Source organism: Sebastes umbrosus, chromosome 10, assembly GCF_015220745.1.
Source record: "Sebastes umbrosus isolate fSebUmb1 chromosome 10, fSebUmb1.pri, whole genome shotgun sequence".
Classification (NCBI taxonomy): Eukaryota; Metazoa; Chordata; class Actinopteri; order Perciformes; family Sebastidae; genus Sebastes; species Sebastes umbrosus.
Window position 1 is genome coordinate 7,579,190 of NC_051278.1, and position 25,175 is coordinate 7,604,364.

General features: G+C 39.9%; 1 protein-coding gene and 1 pseudogene across 1 annotated transcript; both read left to right on the plus strand.

Annotated features, from left to right (window-relative positions):
• Nucleotides 1-7,770: 7,770 nt before the first annotated feature.
• On the plus strand, nucleotides 7,771-19,530 carry LOC119495911 (high-affinity choline transporter 1-like). Its single transcript, XM_037782826.1, has 8 exons — nucleotides 7,771-7,954; nucleotides 11,287-11,400; nucleotides 13,208-13,363; nucleotides 13,578-13,726; nucleotides 14,398-14,541; nucleotides 16,578-16,731; nucleotides 16,967-17,184; nucleotides 18,696-19,530. Exons 1-8 carry the CDS (start codon nucleotides 7,771-7,773, stop codon nucleotides 19,245-19,247), a joined length of 1,671 nt encoding a protein of 556 aa, XP_037638754.1. The 3' UTR covers nucleotides 19,248-19,530.
• Nucleotides 19,531-22,012: 2,482 nt separating this feature from the next.
• Nucleotides 22,013-24,827, plus strand: LOC119495916 (annotated as a pseudogene).
• The last annotated feature ends 348 nt before the right edge of the window (nucleotides 24,828-25,175 follow it).

A 25,175-nucleotide genomic window follows, 5' to 3' on the forward strand; every position in this document is an offset into this window, starting at 1 on the left:
TCTCACGTGTTTGTCATCATGACTATGTCCACTTTTCATACACAGTCTGTGATTACAGGCTTATTATAACACAACAATTCCTAATACTAGTGAAATATAGCTCAAAATGAGTTATTCACTGCTAATTTCAAGATCTGTTTTTTTCTTGATAGGCCTAAATATTAAATGTTTTTTTCACGAAATCTTACCAAGCCAATTTTCACTTGTTCCATTGGCAGATTTCAACGTATTATGAGCAAAAACGCCTTGTATTCATTGTTTGTTTTTGTTTTCATGTAGGTTTTTTTTCATGAGATATTACAGTATGACTAGTGCTATTTGTTACATTACATTTTGGTTGCCTAAAAATATCTTATTCAGCGTTCGATTGTTCTTAGCTCCACCCTCTTGAGTCACTTCTGGTTGCAAAAAACCAAGCTGGCGACGGTCAAAAACCAAGATGGTGACGGCCGAATTGCCGAACTCGAGGCTTCAAAACGTCAGTCCACAAAGCAACCGGTGACCTCACAGTGACAACATCCACTTCTTCATTGTCCAGTCTATGGGCCAGACAGACTGTTTTCCATACAAACAAGATAATGATTTGAAAACGTCACACGCACACTCAAACATTGACTTTGACTGTGTAAGATTGTTGTTGTTTGGTCAACAATGTCTTTGACACCTGAGGCCGCTGTCTGTCCTGTCTCCTATACCTTTCTTTCAACCATGATCCCAAACCTTAAAGGAGTAGTTTCAGTTGCTTAAACTTGACAAACCTCTACCACAGAGGTGGCAGATCAGTTCACACTCATGTGAATCATTTTTGTAACTGTCATATGTGTCATTGTAGAGGTCAAACAACCTATTTTGTCATGTATATAGGAGGACTTGTTGATATTCCCACGTCTCCAGGAGAGGTTGATCAATCACATACTCCCTCCATCCCTGTCACGTTTACACACACACACAGAGAGTTGTGTTGTGCTGCAGCTGACCAGCTTCCAGAAGCTCTAAATCCTCCCATCAGGACCGGTGACGTTTCTCCTCTCAGCTGCACACACGGACTGTCTGCTGCCCTCGTTTCTTCCTCTCTCCCTCCTCCCCCTCACAGTCATTATTTCAGCCTGATCTCTTCAGCTCTGCAACCAGTTGACCCTCTGAGCTCTCAGCGGACTTGTCCTCCTCGTCTCTCCATCCACCACACCTCCTCTGAGCTCTCTCGGCCCCTGTAGCCCCTGGCTCCGGCTGGGCCTCAGAACCCTCCACCCGTCCACCATGCGGTCTCTGTTGGAGAGCAGCTGGACCAAGTTTGGACCGGCCGGCCGGGACTCTCTGGACTGGTCGCCTGGACCCTCAGCTCTGCCCTCCACTGACGGACTGGCACCGGTGAGTTTATGCAAATCTAATTGTGACTAGTGATTCCTATCATTGTCAATGAATCTGTTTTTTTGTTTTGTTTTAATCATTGTATCTGTAAAATAAAAAAAAAATTAAAAAGTACAAAATTAAAGTGATCCAACAAGAAGTTTCCAGAAACATTTATGAATCTCATAATTCTACATTATTTACAAAAATATTACTACTATTTATAGCATTTTACTAAACAAAGTTTGCACAAAAGAAATTATTAAAGACAGAAATCTGCAAGATCAAAATGTGGGCTTGCACAGTGGTGGAATGAAACTCAGTACATTTACTATTGGTATGTACAATTTTGAGGTATTTGTACTTTATTTGAGTATTTCCATTTTATGCTACTGTATACTTTTTACATAAAAACATATGATATGCTTTTATGATATGACGCAGCATGTAGGATTAGTGCAGCAAGTATCTAAATTGAGTCCAAATTTAAAAACTACAACATTAAAATGTATTTGTTAGTGATAAAAACAGAAAGATAATACTTTGAAAGGAGCCGTTCTGCATAATGAATACTTTTACTTCTTGATACTTTCAGTACATTTTTCTGCCAACACTTTTATACTTTTACTTAAGTAGCATTCTGAATTCAGGATTTTACTTTTTTAACAGAGTATTTTTAGACTGTGGTATTTGTACTTTTACCGAAGTAAAAGACCTGAGTACTTCTTCCACCACTGTGTTTGCACATGCAAGTGCCTCAGTGTATCAGCAAAACAATGGCATTTTGGCATCTAGGCCAGTGAGATTAGAGGTATGTCAGATAAAGTCTTTATCTGATAGTTGAATATTGTAGGTGATCAGGGCGATGGAGAGTAAAAAAAAAAAAAAGTCTCATTTTGAAGTTTTAATTTTTAACTTTAAAACCCAAATAAATGTGGCTTTTCTTTATTTTTTCTCCATTATTTTGTAACTGAGAGCTACATGGTTGAATATACTGTAATTGACATAATAAAATAAAAAATCTCTGCATCCAATCTACTTTGTAAGAACTAAAGAGCGTTATAATCAAAGATATCCGGCTGCGTTGAAAGCAAACTGTTGATCATCTAAAACTAAAAAGAAAAAAATATTTATTTATTAAATCAAAATTTGTATTGCTTTAATCTTCAGCATATGAGAGTACAGTCTTTCAAATTGTAATAGTATAATTACAAAATAATAATTTCTTATTGTTTGCAATACATGTAATACCAGTGGTATCGGAAGCCACAACAAAACGTACAAATTTCAAAAATATGAAAAAAATTTTAATAAAAAAAAATCAAGCATGACTAGGAAGAACATCCATGCACGTTATGATAATATTAATTACTATCAGGGAACAACAATTATATTATACAGACGTACCAAACAGTGTTATATAAGTCCAAAAAGGATCAAATATTTATTTTACGTATTACTTCTATTAATCCAGATGTGATGCTCATGCTCCAAAGTCTACAGCAAAATGTAACACTACTATTTTATCAGATATTTATCTTGCATTCAGAGCGTTACCAACATTTATGACGTATTTACTGTAAATTAAACGCAAGTATGCAACATATTCAGTTGTGTGCTCACAGTAACGCTCAGCAGTGTTGATGGTACAGATTAATTCATGTAAAGAGGCCAACCAGATGTTTGTTTGTGACTGACAGCACCCTCTGTTGGCCAGATGTTATCTGAATACAATGCACAGTACATCAAATATAGATCTATTCCAAGCAAGTAAAGGCTAACTTGAAAATTTGCACACGATGTGAATATCTTGTTTATTTTCCTCACTTTGACCTTTGACATAACATGATGCCAGTTTTCATTTCATATATTAACATTAATTGTGAAATTTAATTGATTAATGCACAAAAAAAGAAGAATTGTGATGCAATGATCATGTATTAATCCATTCTCAGGAAATATAATCTGATGTTTTTGTGCTTGTCTCGCAGAGCTCAGGCGGGGCCAACATCAGTGCAGGATCCATCGCCTACATCACCATAGCAACCGTCTCCTTCCTCCTCCTCTTCAGCGTCCTCGGCTTCCTATTCTGGCGCCGCAGGCACGTCTTCAGCCTCAACGGCAAACTGGGCCTGGCCAACGTGATCGCCCTGGAGGACCTGCAGGACCCGGAGAGGAACTGCGAGCTGCTGTCCTCCATCCGGCGCAGCAGGGGGCAGCACCAGGTCCCCAGCTCCAGCTCCGAGCAGGACGTGAATGACGGCGTGTTCCTCATGGTCTACCTGCCGTCGCCGTACGAGCACACGCTCACCAGGATCGCCAGAGCCGCCAGCACGAGCAGTAGCTGCAAGGACATGGAGCTGCTCCCGCCGAGTCCTGGACCGGAAACGGGCAGCAGAGATGGAGAGGAAAGGACGAATGACAAGATAATGATAGAGGAAGAAATCAAGGACTGAATCGAGGCAGAAAAGGATTTCCTGTTGAGGAAAACATCAACAAACCTTCCTTCCTACCAAGACTGGACATCAATCTATCTCTCATCAATCTCTTTCGTACATATGTACAGATTTTTTGGATGACTGGGATCCAGAACACATTTTCTGTCTCAAAACCTCCCATTGGATGATATCCAGTGATTCAAGAGACAAGTTCAATGCTGCTGAGACTTTGATACAGAATCACTTTTTTTCATTTTTTTAGGCGTCTTTTATAGGATTCAAACCTCTAATATTCCAGTTCACTACCCTGCTGCCGCTGTACCATCCTTGATGTGGAAATTCTTCAGTTCAATCTTCACTAAGCCTCAGTTGTCCTTATTGAATATAGAAGTTCATCCATCCATCCATTTTCTTCCGCTTATCCGGGGCAGCAGGCTTAGTAGGGAATTCCAGACATCCCTCTCCCCAGCAACGTTTTCCAGCTCTTCCTGGGGGACCCCGAGGCGTTCCCAGGCCAGACGAGATATATAATCTCTCCAGCGTGTTCTGGGTCTACCCCGGGGCCTCTTACCAGTTAGACATGCCCGGAAAACCTCCAAAGGGAGGCGTCCAGTAGGATCCTGATCAGATGTTGAACCACCTCAGCTGGCCCCCTTTTGACGCAAAGGAGCAGCGGCTCTTCTCCGACCTCCCTCCGGATGTCAGAGCTACTCATCCTATATCTCTAAGGCTGAGCCCAGCCACCCTGCGAAGGAAGCTCCTTCTTGTATCCGCGATCTCATTCTTTTGGCCACTACCCAAAGCTCATGATCATAGTAAATGGACCTGTAAATCAAGAGCTCTGCCTTCTGGCTCTGCTCCCTCTTCACCACAATAGCGTCAGACTCCGCAACAAACGCTTGCCCTTGGCGAGGGAGTTTAAGTATGTAAGTTTAGCACAAAACAAATCTGATATAAGAGAAGATAGTCATACCAAAAAGATGAACTCAGCCTTATACAGTACGTCCCACGTCATACAGAATAATCACACTGTTACCTTGGAGGAAGCAAAACAAAGTTGGTCCAGACTGTTGGAGGCAGGAACGTCCTCATCTTATCTTGACCTCCAGACACCCAGACAGCCTCCTCACATGAAGCAGGCCATGTGTGAAGGCCTTTCAAAATACCAACCAACCAGATGACAATAAACAAATAATGGCAACATTCAAATGGCTTCATGTCAACAATTTTACAACAACCCTGCAGCATGTACAGTATAAAACCCTTTTGACATCATTCCTCATAACCTGGAAAGGAGATGTGCTTGTTTTGTTTGCACCCAGGATTGTAAAAAATGTACATCTGGATTGAAATCATTCTATTTTCTACTCTTACAATGTGTATCTAACACAGCTGTAGCAGCATGTAGCAGCATGCATTTTGTAATATTGATATTTATTTTTGCTGTGTGATATTCACAGTATTGTTTGTACTTCTGGATATAATGACAATAAAGTGGATCATTCTGACAGTCTTCTCTCTCTGTTAGTTGTTCTACAGTACTTTGCAGTATTTCCTCTCTCACATGTTGCACATTATGTTATAAATACATTTAAATATCACCCGAAAATCTCATGTAATCATATTTGCGGGAGTGATTTGGTCTGAGTCTAGATGCCAAACTCTACCTACGCTCTGCGTTGCAATAAACATTTGAAATGTGAATTGTCTGACTGAACTAAACTAGAACATCTTAAACGCGACAATATCAAAGCCACAAAGACAAAGGCCATGGAAGTTAATTTTTCGGTGCATACTAAGTTAATATATTGTAATTTTAGTCGTATATTGTTTTTCTTTGTAATTTTATAATATGTCTGAGGAAAATGTTGATATTTCCAACAACATCATCTTTCTCCTCTGTCATTATGTCTTTGCATTTCCTGCATTATGTTACCCGCTTGCTAACTTGCTAAATTGTTACGCCGACGGTAACGTTTATATTGCCGTTGCTTAGCAACGGTGTTCTCACGACTTAACCGCTTGAACGCCAAGCATATCGTGTACACGACTTCCCATGTTGTTAACACCAGCTCTAGGGATTTCATTTGAAGGCACCAATGATACTGAAGCAGACTGATCACTAACTCTCCTCATCCACCAATCACAGCCTGCACAGCTTTCCAGAAACACATCAGGTGAATCTAATTAGGCTAATTAAACCCTAAACACACGTATCACGTGCCCTCCTACTGTAAGACAGAAGATACTGAATACTGATACTACTCACCATTTTGGCTCTTTGCCAACACTGAGCTGCTGTGATCTGTGATGTTATTTATGTCTCTATATACTTTGTAGTTGTATATGGTGAATATATAAATATGTTCTATTTTTAGTTTCACGCTTCATTATTTAAATAGTAGATATCAGCACACTGAGTCTAACCTTTGTTACAGCGGCAACAGAAAGTTTGCTCAGCAAACGTTTAAAGTTTGCTTTTTGGTTAGCAAACTTTCAGTTGCTGCCATTGCACATAGACTCAGCCCTGTAATCCAGCCAGGAACACAATGGAATCAAATTGCTTTGCAGAAATACATTGATATAAATTATGCAGGTATTATAGAGGAGCCAACTGCCAACACAAGGAGTGGCAGCTCGCTGTTTCTGCTGCTAAGCCCTACCAGTAACTAATGTTGCCAAATAAATGTATGAAGTAAAAAGTACAATATGTCCTTCTGAAATGGAGTAGAAGTACAAAGTAGCAAAAAATAGAAATACTCAAGTAATGTGCATGTGACTCAAAATTGCACTTAAAGCTGAAGTAGGCGAGATTGGAGCAAATATGATTAAAAAAAGTTATTTTTGTAAAACATGACAGTAATACATGAAACAGGTAACCTGAAAAAAAATCAGGTGCCTCTGTGTCCTCCGGTGATCCTAACGGCATCTGCAAGGCTGTCAATCACTCGCAAACTCCGACCAAACGGTCAAACTAGGCAGCGCTGAGCAAATATGAATCAATATTATGTTACGTTAATGCCTATTTCTCGCCTCAAATGTTTTCAGGATCATCTTGTAGTGCACGGTCTAGCTGAAAAATGAGAAAGCTTGTGACGCCGCCGCCGCCGCATTGTGAAATCTGGTGAAGGAACGCCAAGTTCCCGTCACATGTGACCGGTGCACAGCCAAAAGGAACAATAGAAGGAAGGACTTTTTAAAAACCTGAAAATGCAGGCATTTCAGGCATGAAGAGGTGCGGAAGTCTAGTTTTCTCTCAGAACACTTGAAATACAATATGCTGAAAGGTTATTATGGAATTTTTAGACCAATGATGCCAAAAATATATACTGCCTACTCTAGCTTTAAGTACAGTACTTGAATAAATGCACTTAGTTACTTTCCACCACTGGTGTGCTGCAACAAAATCTGAGAATTTATGATGATTATGATAATATATGATGCCTTTTTGCTCTCTGTTTTTCACTAAAAGATGCATTTTCTGCACAGTTTAATAGTTTTTTAAAACATAAAGGGACCCACAGCTGCATAAGATCTGCTATATGTCTTTGTCTTGTGTGTGCATGAGTGTATACTGTCTGTCTACTGAAGTCTACTTTCCACCACTGGTGTGCTGCAGCAAAATCAGAGAATTTATGATGTTTATGATAATTTATGCTGCTTTTTTTGCTCTCTGTTTTTCACTAAATGGTGCATTTTCTGCAGGATTTAATAGCTTACTTAAACATGAAGAGACCCACATGCAGCTGCACATGATCTGCTATGGGCTACACCTTATTTGTCTTGTGATTGCTGGAGTCTACACTGTCTGTCTACTGATGTCACTCCTCCAGCCTGCGGCTCCTACTGTATGGCAGCCCCACCCATCAGACCCTATGAAACGCAGTCAGTGGATCAGGTTTAACCAGTCCATTGCCCGAGGACGCAACCATAAGCAGGCTGCAGCAGCTGTGCATTGCTCCTCGTCGGTGGTCAGTCAGTCAGCATGGCTCTCAACGTCCCAGGTCTGGTCGCCACCATCGTCTTCTACGCGCTGGTCCTCGGGATCGGCATCTGGGCGTCCTTCAGGTCCAAGAGGGATGAAAGCAGGACGCAGGCGAACCATGCGGACATGGCCCTGCTGGGGAACAGAGACATCAGCCTGGTCATGGGGATCTTCACCACTACCGGTGAGTGCGGTTCTGTGCAGCATGCATGCTCATAAAAACTGCATTTTAGATGCATGATCACTGGATGGTTGCTGAAGACAGAATATGTTGAAGAATTTAACATTTTTGTGTTGTATTTGGTGATCCCTGTGGACAAAAGCAGTAGTGTTTCTGAGCACCAGAGACCCTTAAGAGAAGTGGGTCTCAACCTTTTCCCTGCCAGGGACCCCTAAATTAATCAGATTTGGCTTTAGGGACCTCCATTTGAAAATATTTGGTTGTTAGATATGATTAAGATCAGTTGTCAACTACAGTTGAATCTTCACCACAACCGGTGAGTGTGTTTTTGTGCAGCATGCATGTTCATACAGTAAAATGTGCATTTTATATGCATGATCACTGGATGGTTTTGATAAAGTCTCTGAAGACAGAATATGTTTAAGTTAACTTTATATTTTTGTGTTGGTTTTGGTGGTCCCTGTGGACAAAAGCAGTAGTGTTTCTGAGCACCAGAGACCCTTTAGAGCAGTGGGTCTCAACCTTTTCCCTGTCAGGGACCCCTATATTAAGTACACTGTTCAGAATTTCCCAGTAAAATAACAGTAAAGAGCTGGCAGCAGGGTTGCCTTTATATTACTGTAAAATTAACATTATTATAATGTCGCTGAAATTTACAGCTTTGTACTGTTAATGAAAAATACAGTTTGAACTGTTTTTTTTAATTAATTTCACAGTATTTTACAGTTAATTTACTGTTTAAAGATACATTATATAGCTGTTTTTCACCTTTCTTTTACATTATCTTACTGATTTGTTTTAATGCACTATTTAGGTTTTTACATACATTTTAATAAACATTATTTTTTGCCTAGATGAATAGACTTAGCAGGTTACAGACATAGGAATAGTCACACTAAATACAATTAAAGGCACTTGTTAGGAAAAACACTATAATAGACTTGTTGACACTTTTCCCAGAATGTCTGTCTCTAGCTGGCTACAAGCACAGAATGCAAACCAGAACAACATGTGAGTGAAGAACAGTAAAGCTAATTCACTGATTTTACAATCATGTACAATGTACAAGCCTCACATGAGCAGATCAGGTCCCAGAATTAAAAAAATACTGCATGAAACTGTTACTGATGATACTTTAGACAGTTGATCAGCAGTAAAGTGATGTTTTTTAAGAATGCATTATAGTTCAGTTAAAAAACGGCCTATGAGCGTAATTTAACAGGTTTTCTTTTGTATTAACACAGTAGTATTGTTTTTAGCAATAACAGGTTAATACTGTTGAAATCCTGCTGCAAATTAACAGCACTTGTCTACAGTGTAGATTTATCTTCAGGGACCTCCATCTGAAAATATTTAGGTTGTTAGATATGATGATGGAAGTGAGACATATGATCACAATAGTCACTCTTTCTTATGATTCTTACTCACATTGGACTCACTTGAATTAAATAGTGAAAATAAATAATTCCCCATTTTTCTGGGGCCCACTTGAAACTCCCTCAAGGACCCCTGGGGGTCCCCGGGACCTCTGGTTCAGAACTACTAGCTTTAGAAAACCCATATAAAATATAAAATGAATACCAATAGAAGAGCAACTATATAGGGGATCAACAAATGGTAACTGCAGAGTGGCACAGCGCAAAACAACCTTCGGTCAGTCATCTTTTTCAGTAAAAGGAGGACATTTCTGGATGGAAATAAATATACAACCTGACCTGAAGACGTTTAATGAAACATTGGCTGAAACTAAACCAAACCTGTGATCACTGACTACTGATTGGGAACAAACATATGCAAATTGATCGTAATGTACGATGCTGTATTATGTGATTTTATGTATAATATGGTATTATGTATTTTTTATTTATTTATTAAAAGCCTAACCAGGGACAACGTCTGCAAATTAGCTAGAATTCCTATATACATTGCATCGGTTGCACTTTAATTAAGTGTAACAATGCCTACATGTATTGTCCCTGTCAAATAAATAAATAAATATGGCTTAGGCCAGATGCCTGTACTACGAAGCGAGTTCAACATACCCAGGGTATCTTCTCGTTATCTGGCTTCACTAACCCTAACAAACGAGATCCCGCTAAACTGTACTACGAAGCTGGTTATCAACTCGGTAAGTCAACCCAGGGTTTCTCCATCTGGTTATGAGCGCGTTCACATGAACGAGGCGGTGTTTGCAGCATCTGACCAATCACAGACATGAACAAGTCTACTGACGAACAGGCAGACAGGCAGATTTAACAAAGGACGAGCAAACTATATTAGACAAATACGAAGTAAAAGTAACACAGTTGAAGCTGCTAAATGCAGAAAGAACAGCTGGAAAAAGAAAAAACGTCCGATGTGTGAATGCGTAAATTAACAGACTTATTAATTTAACGGAACACTCAAAAGTCGAATATACTCGTCTAAATATAAATAGCATTTCAGAGTTTAAAAGATGAATGTATAACTTATCTTTTTACCCTGAATACGATAGTGAGTCAATGTGATGATGTTTATTAAAACAATAAAACAACGCCTGAAATGAGATACTCGATACTCCAGTTACTCCAAACACAGTTACTGTATATAACTAATGATTAAATCATAAAATGCATTTTAATCTGGCGTTTAATGTTTGTAAATAGGACTTCTAGTGTATAAAATGTTTGCTCCATAGATAAGACTGAAGCATAGACTGTAAGAAATGGACGTAGTCACTGTGGCGTCACCCGTTGGTTTGCCATTTTGTCCGTAGCCATCTTGGTTATGTGCAACCAGAAGTGACACGAGCGTGTGGAGCTAAGCACAGGCGAACTCTGAATAACTTGTAAGCGACCGGATAAACACCGTGGTAGCGACCTGTCAATCACAAGGTAGCCACGCCCTACAGCATCCCCTGCTTTATGGTCATTTAACTCTAAATGGGACCATAATTTACTGAATGAACATCATGCTGTATTGAAGAAGACTTGAAACTAGCGACTGAGACCATAAACTCATGTTAACGTTTACTGAGGTAATAAATCAGGTGAAAGTAGGCTCATTTTCTCATAGACTTCTATACAACCAGACTTCTTTTTGCAACCAGAGGAGTCGCCCCCTGCTGGCTGTTAGAATGAATGCAAGTTTAAGACACTTCAGCATTGGCTTCACTTCTCAGACCCAGAGGTGAAGGTCTGAAGACACAAACTGCAGCTGTGATCACAGTCTTATCAGTTAACACACAACATTGATTATCTTTGGGGTGTAACATTTTCTTTACTTCAAGGACATTTACAAGGACTACCGCAATAACAATTTGTAATACGTTTGTTCTGTGTGTGGGCATCATGCAGCTACCTGGGTTGGCGGGACCTTCATCATCGGCACAGCTGAGACGGTGTACGATCCAAAGTTTGGGCTGATTTGGGCCGTGATGCCGCTGGCAGCAACGTTGGCCTTCACTGTTGGTAAGATTCTCTGTTTCAACTCGTGGTTTTGACGTTTCCTTACACTTTAACTGACACTTCAGCTGCTTACTGGACTTTCAACCAACACTTCAGCTGCTTTCATTTCATCTCGTCTTTAAATGCTTCAACTTCAGCTGTTACTCTCAATAGATAATCTATGGGGAAAAAATCAATGCAATCCATGATAGATTACATCAATTTATTAAATTTTAAAGGTTTCAATTAATCAACATTTTTAAACAATTAAGCTGTTTCCATTCACAACGTGAGTAAGCGCATCCATTTACCCTTTACTTTATAGTACTTTGAATCAACTGTGTTGGGCTTTAAATGCGTTACTACAAGGTTCAGTTGGGTTGCATCAATTTCCTGAAAAACTTGACTGACTCAATCAGGCCACAAGTCAGATGTGTTAGTTGAATTAAATCCAAAACCACCAGGATCATGAAACACTGAAGGAAACTAAACACTAGAATCCAGCCAAGGCTGGAACAATGAAACAAGCAACTATTGTTGTCCCCAGTTCACACAGGACTAGTGTTACCTGGGGACATCTAGTAATTTGTAATAATTGCGGAGGTCGTCTGTGATCTTAAACCTGTGCGAATCAGCCATTTCGATAATTTGTCATGTAAAAATTCCGCCCCAAATTACACAGAGGTTATGTGTTAATATTATTCCTGTGTCACTCTGTGATTTAAGTTCGTATTGTTTGATTTTGCAATGTTTTTTGCTTTCTCCGTTCCTTTTTTCTGCCTCTTTCCGGTCGCGAATTATGGAGGCTGCGTTGGCAATTATAGATGAATATTTTGGTGCAAATTCAGGAGGCTCATCTCGCTACACAGCATGGAGACTTATTCATAAGAGCACCAGAACAAGAGGTCTTTGTAAATTTTATGTGAACATAAATAGGCCTGCATAATATAATAATATTTACTATATAAATATAAATATGTTACGGAAAGCCTTGACATCATATCCGGGGGAAAATGTCAGTATATCTTTTTTTTTTCTTTTTTTTTTTTATATTATTTTTATTGACAAATTTTAATGACAACACATACATCAAACAAAAATCAAAACCCGCAACCCAACCCGAAAGTTCACGCACCTGCACTCGCACACTCATACAAACACCCACACACTTTTACACCCGGGGAGGAGTAATACAAATACCTGTCAGATAAATGTCAGTATATCTGAGTAAAATACAGACTTCGCTTGTCCCTTGTGAATGCGCCACACGAATCACAAATATGGGGGGGGTAATTTCTGAATCTCATGAGGTTCCTTGGTAATACTAGTCTGACCTGAAAAAGGTAAAACACACAGACTAAATACACAAGGAACTAGTTAACTAATGGATCACACGTGTGATAGAAAACAGGCGGGAAAAAGACAAAGGCAGGAAGTAAAATCAAACATGACACGAGGAGAGTCAAGATAAAACCGGAAACAGACTATAGGAAAATACAGGAAATACACTTGACTAAGGGTACACCGAGTTCTTTTTCAAAATGAAAAACGGATGTTGTTCTTCTGGCTTTTGTCCAGCTAAGCAGGAGGACTTTATTTTTGGTTCAATGAAGCCTTAACAGATTATTAAGAACTCCCGTCTGTGCCCATTATTTCAAATCAATTTCTCTTGTTAACAAATGTGACAGGAATCCATCACATTAAGGACCAAAAGTGACCTTTTCAAGGAGCCTTTAAACCTCCAAAACCAATTGAGGATTGTGGCTTAATTTTTGTTGGTTTGAAAGAATGAAGAGATGAAACTTTTAACGGTGCAACTTTTGTTTTCCAGGTGGTCTTTTCTTTGCTGAGCCGATGAGAGACAGGAAGTACGTGACCATGATGGACCCTTTCCAGATCAAGTACGGAACCAGACTGAGTGGACTTCTCTCTGTGGCACCATTGCTGTCAGAAATCATTTGGGTGACATCAACTCTGATCAGCTTGGGTAACAATTTTTCTTGATCTGTTGAAACACGTGTGTCTCTGTGTGCATACTGTGCTTTTATGTACATGTGTACCTTTACAACATCTGTGATTGTGTAGCCAAAATGCTGCAGTGCCTTTTTATTTGCTCTCTGTGTTTGTTTGTATTGTTGTATCTGTTTGTCTACTATGTGTGTATTTCAAGTGTGCATGGCAACTGCATGTGTGTTTCGTAGGCGTAACCATGAGCGTGATCCTGGATTTGTCCTACGCTGTGTGCATCTGGATCTCTGCTGCTGTGGCCATCACCTACACGCTGCTGGGAGGTCTCTACTCTGTGGCCTACACAGACGTCATACAGCTCACTCTCATATTTTTCACCTCGGTAATTTGGTGTTCTGTTAATTTGGATTCACAGCAGTTGGTGACCCAAAAATAGTGGATCCTAAATTTCCCATAATGCAAATCAATAGCATCTTTTTATTATACCTTCCCTGTCTTCTAAATGCCAGTTTCTCCCGTTACCTCCCGTTTGTAAAAGAGGCTCTCTGTTAAAAATGTATGTCTTAAGGCCGGGTTGAGATATCCCTGGTGACATCACTATGACATCACCCGGGGTTATTTGCTCAGACTTTAGAAGTCTGCCTCCGCTGCTAGGGGACATTGCATGCTTTAATATTTAAACTTTTGTTTATTGAGATAAGTAGAAATGCAACGATTAATGGATTAGTTGTAAACTATTAAATACATCGTCAGCTATTTTGATAATTGATTAATCTGTTTGAGTCTTTTTTAAAGAAAAAAAAGTCAAAATTCTCTGATATTGAATATGAATATTTTCTGGTTTCTTTACTTCTCTATAACAGTAAACGGAATATATTTTAGTCATGGACAAAACAAGACATTTGAGGACACTGATCAACATTTTTCACCATTTTCTGACATTGTATAGACCAAACAACTAATGGATTGATCGAGAAAATAATCGCCAGATTAATTGACAATGAAAATAATCGTTAGTTGCTATGTACCTAAGGTGTACCTCTCTCTCCTCAGTGGCTGTGCGTCCCGTTCCTCCTCATGAGTCCCACCTCCGTTGACATCACCACCACATCCTTCAACCACACCTACCAGGCTCCCTGGGTCGGCACGCTGACTGCAGACAGAGCCTGGCTGTGGATCGATATCTTCCTGCTACTGGTAAGGTAATGAAAAGCATTTGATGCTTTGAGACTAATCGAGACTGATGAGCTCGATTTCACGTGTGACGTGCAGAAGTCGAAAAATGTGACTCACAAAATGGCAAAGTGTCGAATGACGCAGCACGGAGAAGGATCCAAATGCAGACATGAACAGTTCAGAGATTTATTAGTGAAATGAGGATACGTACATAAACTTACAAGTAAGATTAGATTCGATTAGATTCAACTTTATTGTCATTGCACATACTACAAGTACAACGAAATGCAGTTTTGCATATAACCAGATAAGACAATATATACAAATGAGGATATGTTGGTGTATGTACATAGGCATATACATATATACAGATTGTAATTAAAGTGCAAGTGATCGACATGTGTTATATTTGGATGAATAATAGCTTAACTATGTTTATATCTAAACACAGAGAGATTATGGGGTGTCTGCCGCCTTTGGTCTTCCGATAGTCCACAATGAGTCCTTTTTTCTTCTGTGTGTTGTTCCGTATTAGCAAGCCAAAACTGGCAGGCAGGTGCAGATCAGGGTTCAGGTTCAGGCTGCAGATTCTAGTTTCAGAGGCTGGAAAGCAAAGACACGAAGCAACAATGACCATCTGACTGCTGACTGTGGGAACTGGGGAATGAGGAACAGATGAAGCAGGTGCATGTGGGAGTCAGGTAACTTGGACAGGTTGGAACGGCTTAGGGTTCCTAAGAAATGCACAGGCCTGGGTGGAGTGGGCAGTGGCTGGAGGCAAAGAGAGTAAAATACAAACGACAGAGGCAGACGTTGTGACTGGAAGCACTGAAAGCACGCTAGTAAAACCCAGGATAATTGTTGTGTTCTCATTAATTGTGACATGTTTGGGCGATGTTTTGTGTAAATTGAAGTTACATTACGATGCAGCAAAAGATCAGGTTGGAACAGGTTCAGCTTTCTGCCAAGCGCATCATGTTTTTTGCCAGGCAGCACAGCAACGCTGCTATTGTTTTCACCTTGTCAGTCTGTTTGCGTCATCTTCGCAAAATCGGGAGACACCTTCTTTTGTGGGAACTACCACAGAGGCGGTGTTGTGTACTTTGCCAGGTTTCAGTTGAAATAACAAGGAACTGGACTCATTACACCGAGAGAGGAGTGTGATCCAAAAAAACATGGCTGCGTTCCAAATTGCATACTTTTTCTTTTTACTATTAGTACGTACTGCAGCTGCCCTTACAAAGCACATGCTGATGCATGCAGTATGCATTCAATAGAGTGCTGCAGGAATGAGTCCTAAAACCCAGAAATGAGTTAGCATTTTAGCACTTCTGGGTCCTTCGTCTGGAAGCCAATGGGTCTTCAGTTAGATGCCTGAAATAAGTTCTGTCGTTAACACAAGCTGAAGAGATTTTAACGTTTTGTTCTCTGATATAAAACACATCAATAAATATCACACTTGTGAACTTTGAAACTTTTACGTGTCTTAAAAAAGGTGGTTGCTAACAAGTGGCTGAATGAGACTACTAAACGTCATCACGCCGACTCGTCCGCCTTTACAGCCGCGTTGTCTTCTGGCGATTGCATTCACACTTCAAAAATCATAAAAGTGGTGTTCATTTTTGAAGATTATCTTATCTATCTCTAAGTATCATAAACGCGTGTTTGGGCCGTACTACTTCCTCATAATATGCGCATTGAACTTTGACCTAGTTGCTGATATATCTGCTGCACAGAGAATTGTGGGGTCAGAATAGCCAGAATAGCATGCTTGCTTGTATGCTGCAAAATGCGACTGGATGAAGTAGGACATCCTGGTATTTTTGGCATACTGCATTTGACATACAATGTATTGCGACATCATTATAGTTATTAATTACACCTGTGCTTTTCCTGCTTTGACATGTCAAAATGTCTACTGTGAAATGATTTTATGATATTTCCCTAAAGGCCCATTTTTATTTAACAATATATTTAAAAAACAAACACATTATCATTATTTTTGACTAAATGTGGACTAAACCTCTATTATTGTAATATTTCTCTTTCCCTCCAAGAGTATAGGAGACCTGGGTTTCCAGGACTTCCACCAGAGGACGTTGTCAGCCTCTTCATCAGCCACAGCTAAGTTGAGATGTTACGCTGCAGCGTTTCTCATCCCCACGTTTGGGATTCCTCCTGTGCTCATCGGGGCAGTGGCTGCATCTACAGGTAAATACCCGTTCAAACTTGATCCAAAATAAACTACATGGAAATAGGTGCCACTAGAAGAACTAGTACATTGAGCGTGTTGTATGTAGGCAGCTGTTACCATCATCACATCCATCATATCCTCACATGCTTGCTCTTCCAACATGGTATTATTTTAGAAATACATCACAGTGTGTTACAGTAATTACTCCTGACAACACCTAACGTACCATCCTGAACCTCTTCTGTTTCCCAGACTGGAACCTGACCTCGTACGGTTCTCCGCCTCCGTTTGAACGAGGTCAGACCGGTTTGATTTTACCCCTCTCCCTGCAGCACCTGACCCCGCCCGCCGTCTCCGTCATCGGCATCGGAGCGGTGGCTGCCGCCGTGATGTCGTCCACCGACTCCGCCCTGCTGTCTGCAGCCTCCATCTTCACCTCAAATATCTACACGAAGATCCTGAGGACCAAGGTAAAGGTGGAGAGGAGAACGGTGGACAGATAATCAAATCGGTGTACATTTGCTTTCTTTTTTATTTTATTTTTTTATTGACAAGATGATAATATAAAAAGAATTCAAGTAAATAGAAGCAGCTCATACAGAAGAGATACGAATGGTAAAATACAAATACACATGAGACATATTAAAGCATAATTACATACTAAATAGATATAATAAAATAAAATAAAAAAACAGGAATACATACTGTATATACATAGATATAAACAAATTCAATCAGAGGTTTCAGGGGAAAATTTTCTATAATAATTTTATTATCTAAGAGGCTATTACTTTTTTTATTGCTTAGTAAATTGAGTGATTTGAGTAGAGAGTTCAATTCTAAAAGAAAAAGTAAAAATTTAGGAAGTGATTTTGTGAATGAAGACTTTTGTATAGAGAATAATGAAATGAATCAGATGTTCAAGAGTGCCATCATCTGGATTATTATGGTATCAAGGAGTAGATAAAATCAGTGGCTTCTAAAAAGTGACACCAGCGGCCGTTTGGATTGTCAGGTGAAGCCACATTAATCCATCATTCAGCAGATGGAAATGTTGCTGTCAGTCCCACTTTGTTTAGCATTTGAATTTCTTTTAAACAAGCAGCATGAGTGGAAACATCTGCCTGTTCCCAAAATGACTGTCAATTCTTGAAAAGATGGATGGGGATGTAGAATAAAGATTGAAATGGAAACGGAAACACAGACCAGATTCTAATATTCATGGGAGGTCAATGTGGTTACGAAACTTAAAGCTCTGAATGCAGGCATAAAAAATCAGAAAGATTTTGGGACAAACACAAAATATTTAGAAACAAGGGAGTGAATAAGCAACACAGTTTCATGGCACTTTGATTTCGTGTACATAGACATGAATTTCCTTTTTTTTTGTGACACTCAGCACGACTTTCACCAACGTATTTTTTGTGCGTTTTCCTACAAATGTCCAGCAACACGTGACGCACGTGTCACTTTCTGCTCCAGTCCTTTCAAAATAGAACTACTTAGTTAGGCTTAGGAAAAGATTGACTTAGCTAGGTTTAGGCAACAAAACGACTTAGTTAGGTTTAGGAAAAGATTGTGGTTTGGTGCCGTAACTTAAGTATGGAAATTACGTGACAAATAAATCAGCGTTGACTTCTGGTTTCACACAGGACATGAACATCGGTGTCCTGGGCGAAAGTGCGGTGTTTTTTTAACCAAACATCCACCCCGACCTCCTCCCTACAAGGTGTTCGCCGCTCTTCATACTTCCCGGTTCACAGTTACGTGGATTACATGAGAATTGATATTGTGCTGACCATCATGACAAAAGTGCAATTCGTGTCTATGTACACGGATCAATACATACAATTGTGTGACTATTTCAAGAACTGCTCTGCGATTGGGCCGTAACAAAGGTTTGAAAAGATATAAAAACGAATTCCTCAGTCTGCTGCTGCTCACCTTACGGTTTCCCTCTTTCTATTCCTTTTCATTGTAGGCGTCAGAGAATGAGATCAAATGGGTGATTCGTATCGCCGTGGTTTTCTTCGGCCTGGCCGGTACGTCGCTCACCTTCCTGCACACGGGCGTCATGGCCTTCTGGGTCCTGGGTGGAGAAATTGCCTACATTATGATGTTCCCGCAGCTGGTCTGCGTGCTTTTCTTCGACATATCCAACGGTTACGGCGCCACCGTGGGCTTCCTGTTTGGGTTCCTTTTAAGACTTTTGTGCGGGGAGCCCCTGCTAACGCTGCCACCTGCCATCCATTTCCCAGGATGCACCCTTGAAGACGGTGTTTACGTTCAGTATTCCCCTATCAGGACCATCTGTATGCTGGTGGCTTTTGTCACCATATTGCTGGTCTCCTACCTGGCGTCTCTGCTCTTCAACAAAGGACTCATACCTGAGAAGTGGGACGTGTTTCAAGTTAAAGTTCTGCCGCAAACACAAACAACAGCAGATGGCGCCAGCATCAATGAAAACCACAACACAAAACCTCTGTGTGAGGACGGTGGAGTCTCAGATCCAATGTTGGAATCAACATGTTGATTAATATTAACTGAACACTAAACACGGTATTACCTCTCCTACCAACATAAAGCTCTTTAAGATAGTTTTTTTAAATGACATGATGAAACAAATGATTCCATGTTTCTCTGAATCAATTGGAGGAACCAGAGGATTAACTTATTTGTGTCTTGTGGAGAATAATAAAGGTGCAGCAACCTCTGAAAAGTGAAGCCAATGCTGAAGTGCCTTAAACGTGTATTCTTTCTAATAGCCAGCAGGGGGCGACTCCTCTGGTTCCAAAAAGAAGTCTGATTATATAGAAGTCTATGAGAAAATGACCCTCCTTCTCACTTGATTTATTACCTCAGTAAACATTGTAAACATGAGTTTATGGTCTCAATCGCTAGTTTCAAGTCTTCTTCAATACAGCATGATGTTCATTTAGTAAATTATGGACCCATTTAGAATCAGATAGACCATAAAGCAGGGGATGCTTTAGGACGTGGCTACCTTGTGATTGACAGGTCGCTACCACAGCGTTATCTGGTCTGGGAGTTGTCACTTTTTTAAATTCATTTTGCCAAATAAATCCTGTTTGATTAGAATAAACATGTCATGGAAGCGGCAGTTTTGATGGTAACTTCACATCTGCATTTGTCAAACCATCTATACATTTGGCAAAAAAAAAATCCCACTATTAGCTTCCGGAGCTTTTGATCATGATCGTCATCAGCCAGTTATCATAGAATTATAGATGTTCCAGTTTTTCTGAGCACTTTAAGAATTGATTGTGGCATTATTTCCAGTCATTCTTGAGACATTTCACACAAAACTACAAACCTCATGTGGGTGCTGCCAGAAAAGTCAGGTGATCAACAACGTTATTAGGATAGATGCTCTGGGACCCTTCAATGTCTGAACCAAATTTAGTGTAAAGGTACCAAATTCAGGTACAACAAAGTCTCTATTTCCTCATGGTACATATCAACATACTATACTGTACAACCCAGACCTACTGTTACCAGCGAGGGGTTTGAAGTTTCTTATTTATTTGCAGTTACCAAATTATGTTTTCTCTCTAGTTTTCGTACATATATATTTATTTGGCAGAGTCTTAGTCTTAAGTGACACGTTGGTACATTGAGGAGTTTGACCTTACTTGCTTTTGTCTGTCTGTATTTTAAGAAGCAGACAGGAAGCTGCTGCGGCGGCTGCAGGGGATCACTGATACCATCTCTGCATTGACATTTAAAAGCTGTCATCCAACAGCTTTCAATCACTAAAGTTATACACTAAAGTTTATGCGTTTACGTCTTAAACCATGTGTTAAGGTAAATTGATTATGCTCCTTTTCAGGGTCTAATTTGACTTGAAATTTAACTTATATTTTTGTAGATGCAGATTAACTTACTTGTCACTGTTAGATTGTCATGATGATATTTACATGCATGATTGTGCTAATACAGTCAGTGCTGACTGTACAGCAGTAAATCGACATGTGACATGTGACATGTTTCAGGACATATTGTTCTCAACTTTCAGACTCAGAATTGTGGTCCATATGTCACACTTTTTGCAGAGAACTACAACTTCCTGTAATGAGGTCAATACCTGCCTACATGTCATCAGTGCAGAGGTCTCTATGTATAGAGACTTCTTTACATTGGGTAAAATTAACCACCCTTTTTGGTTTGACCGATGACCCAAATAAAAACTTTAAAAACAACATTATACTGGGTAAAAGTAATCACCCCTTTTGGTTTAATTTTTAACCCAACAAGAATGTAAACATGACTTTGTTACTGGGTCAAAATAACCCAGTGTTTGGGAATTATTGTTGACCCAGTGTTCTTTATACCCATTGGTACTGGGTAAACTTTACCCAGTACTGGGTCGGTGCTGGTTTGACCCAGTACTGGGTACCACGATTGACTCAAATTGGGTTAAAATTGACACAGTATTTTTTAGTGTGGCGTAAATTAGCTTCATAATCTGTTTTAGTAATTCATCGACTTTACACAAGATATGGTAGGCTCAAAAAAAGCAACAAGCACCTTTAATGTTTAGATATATAATAAACAATTGACAATAGTGCATTTTCTATAGGTACATCTGAAACTTGCATGGAAATAATATTACAGCAGGATAGATAAAATGATCCATATGATCGAGTACATTTAAACCTGCAACAAGCTGAACTACTGCTGGCCAATCAAAACGGAAAGAAATCTTGAAGATATAACATGCTGGGCTGATCACTACGTGCTTTGTGGCTTTTTATCTACCCATCAAACCCCCGCCCCCTTCTCACACATGCTATATCTGGGCCTTACTAATTTCTTTTCTCTTCCTGAGGAGATTATCATCAACCCACTGCATGTAATAACTTACTATACTTATTATAGACTGTTTGAACACACAGGACAAAACATCAGACATTGGTGTCCGGAGCTCATCCAGGAAATCAAAGGTACATTTCTATGAAATTATATAGATTATTTAAAAAAGATAAAGGCACTGCAAACAGTCATGAAAATGAATATGCAACAAGCCGACAGCATTGGACTGTGTAGGTGTACAGACTGCTTTGTTTAAACAAACTATATTTTATTTATTTGGATTTTATTCACTCTCTCTCTCTCTCTCTCAAGTTCACTCTCACCAGAACTTATTGTACTATCTGAAACTGTATTATTTGAATATTAGCATTAGATTATTATTAATGTAACACATTTTGAGTAATATCAATAGAAACAGAGCATTTTTTTAATTTGCTTTGATTGTGGGTATAGGTGTACTGTATTTGTGTGAACTTTTAAATTATATTATTATTATTATAAGAATGTGTTCCCTTTTTATAACCTGATCTCTTAAACAGGGTTTCACTCTGAAGAATGGAACATTTCTGCAGCTCATCACAGGACAAAAGCTATAATTCCAGCAACGTCACCGTCAACGACAACGGTTCTAATGAAGAAGTTGAATTCATGTATGTGGTGACATGCATAATCGTTTGTATCGGCCTTCCTTTGACCGTCGTGGCCATCTATGCTGTTTATTCTCTGGTATGTACATTATGACTGAGATCTATTTATTCACTGTATGTTTCATGTGTCTGTCTGTAAAGGATCTTGATCTGTGTTGGGGGTCCAGGTGTCAGGGGGGTGGGATGAATTGTTGTAATGACCTATACGTTAAAGGGCTGCAGGAATGAGTCCTAAAACCCAGAAATGAGTTAGCATTCCCTTGTCTAGAAGTCAATGTTTTTTTTTAATGAAATAAGGTCTGTGGTTAACACAAGCGTAAGAGATTTTAACATTTTGTTCTACGACATAAAATACGTCTGTAAATATCCCACTCGTCAGTTTTGAATCTTTTACGCGGTTGCAAACAAGGGGCTAAATTAGACTACTAAACGTCATCACACCAACAACTAGTCCGCCTTTAGCTTAGTGGTGGGGACATGAAGTCATGTGACCGTGGTGTGGTTCGTTTATAGCCTAATGTTAGCTTTTTGATTCTGGCGATCACATTTACGCTTCAAAGATCATAGAAGTGGTGTTCGTTTGTGAAGATTTTGTTGCTGAACAAAACGTATAAGTATCATAAACATCTGTTTGCCACAGAGATTATTTTATGCAAAATCCAATGGAAAAATCTCATATATTTTTGTCAATGGAACCTGTGTGATGCTAACTCCCAAAAATACGGGTCATGTCTTGAACTGCATTGCGAAAGCTTGCAAAAAACTCACGCAAGAATCGTTGCCCAACGACCTTTCCTTACCGTAATCATTTCAGGTCAATGCCTAACCATCTTGCGAGAGTTTCCCAAATTGTGGGTTACCTTCCCTGCAGCACTCTATTTACTCCATAATTAAAATGTACATAAAACTGATTGGACCCCGCAGACATATTTGGGAGGAGGTGGAGTTCAGAACATGTAGCAACACAACTGCTTTCTTTACTTTTACCAATGTTTTTTCTGCAGGTGCGAAAAGATCATGTTGCTCCGATCTATGTCATCAACCTTCTCGTTTCCGACCTCATTCAGCTCAGCTGCATGATGGTTTCGGTAGCATTTCCTGAGGATTCGAAGGCGTGTCCCGTCTTTATTATTTACTACTTTGGTCTGGTGGCCAGTGTTTGCTTCATGGTGTTTGTCGCCCTGGAAAGGTAGCTATCTGTCTATCCACCTCTGTGTCTGAACCCCATAGACTGTAAATAAAGATGGACGACATGACAGCTCCCCATAAGTGAAGCCAAAACATCTTGACCACCTCCTGGTGGCTGGCTGCAGTATAGGTCATAAAGCCCGCCTCCTCCATGTTAGCGGACGGGTCATGGGCCAAATAAAAAGGTCAAACTACACGTTAAATACATTTTCCCCAAAGATGGTTTCTGTCATTTTAAGAAGTTCTTATCACGACTTTTCTGAAAAGTTTGGTTTTAATTAGTTACTTGATGCTATAAAAAGGGAGTGAGACGTCATGATTGACAGCTGTGAGTCTCTCTCGCTGACAAGCTGCGGCCGTGCTCGGCTCACGATTGGTTTGGGCGGGTGTGTGGGTGGCTCCACTACTTCACTACTACGCAGAAATTATGTAAAAATCTCAAGATGGCAGTTCCCGTATCCGGGATATTTTGGCTTCACTTTTGTACAGTGGGTGGAAGTGGAGACGCGTCATCCATCTTTATATACAGTTCATGGTCTGACCATTGCATTACTATAGAACTCTGAATATGTGTCTGTCTTGTTTTACAGGTACTTGGTCATCGCCTACCCGCTGTGGTACCGCTTCAGACGAAACATAAAGATCGCTGTGGTGGTCTGTGTTGTGGTCTGGGCCCTTCCTCTTGTCTATCTCCTCACTCTCTTTTTCTGGTATATTTCAAGGGTCTCAGAAATCCTCTCCTTCATCTTTTTCCTCCTTCCACTCCCACTGCTCACATTCTTCCTGGGTGGCACCCTCAAAGCACTGTCTTCCTCCATCTCAGTGACCTCTGACGAAAAACGACGAATTGTAGGAATGCTGGTCCTGGTGCTGCTTACTTACACGCTGTTGTTCCTGCCCAACATCATTTGGCTCATGGCAAAGGGAGCCAGACATAACGATACCTTTGACAACCTGTCGTCTGTGTTTCTTAGGTTGAGTCCTCTTGCAGACTTAGTTCTGTATGTGTTCTTGAGGAAAGGGATCATAGACAAGCTTTTGGCCTCTGTGTGTTGTTGCAGAATGGACAGCAATGATTTCAGCACTTCAACAATATGAATGATGACAACACGTCCACGGTCAGCTTCATGTAGGCAGAGAAATACGGAGAGAGAGAGAAAGGGGAGAAAACAGAAGGTGAAATGTCGGCAAATAGAAAGGAGACGAGACAGATTCTGTCATACATGGTTTCCAATACGAAACCTGACTGTACAGTAAATACCAGGAGGAAACGTCTTGACTGTGCTGTGGGAGTTCTAGTTGCTTTGGTTCACTGCGATGGCTTCAACAAATGTGTTTTTATTAGTTTGTAAGCTGTAAATTGATGTCTCATTTCATCACAAAAGCAAATCAGATATAACTTTTTGATTAACTGAGCTCATTATAGCCGCCACACTGGTCTTAATGCTCTTTTTTCCCAGTTAACTAATATATAAAACTGTGTTTGTTTGGCTTTTTTAGTTACTGATAATAAACTAAACTAAGATTTATCTTTGGCGTTTGACTAGATTTTTAGGATGTGATTCAAAGCATATTCTGCAACAGCTGTTGTGTGCTTGGCAGTATGGATAACGTCCTATATCACAGTATATGTCATTTTATATGCAATTAAACATTTTCTGAAAATGCAATTAAAAATCTGTTTCTAGACAAAAAATGGGGAATGTCTACCTTTGGCTAACTCACTGCATTAAGGCAGGGCATGGCAGCTTTATTTATACAGCACATCTCAAACAGGCAATTCCAAATGCTTT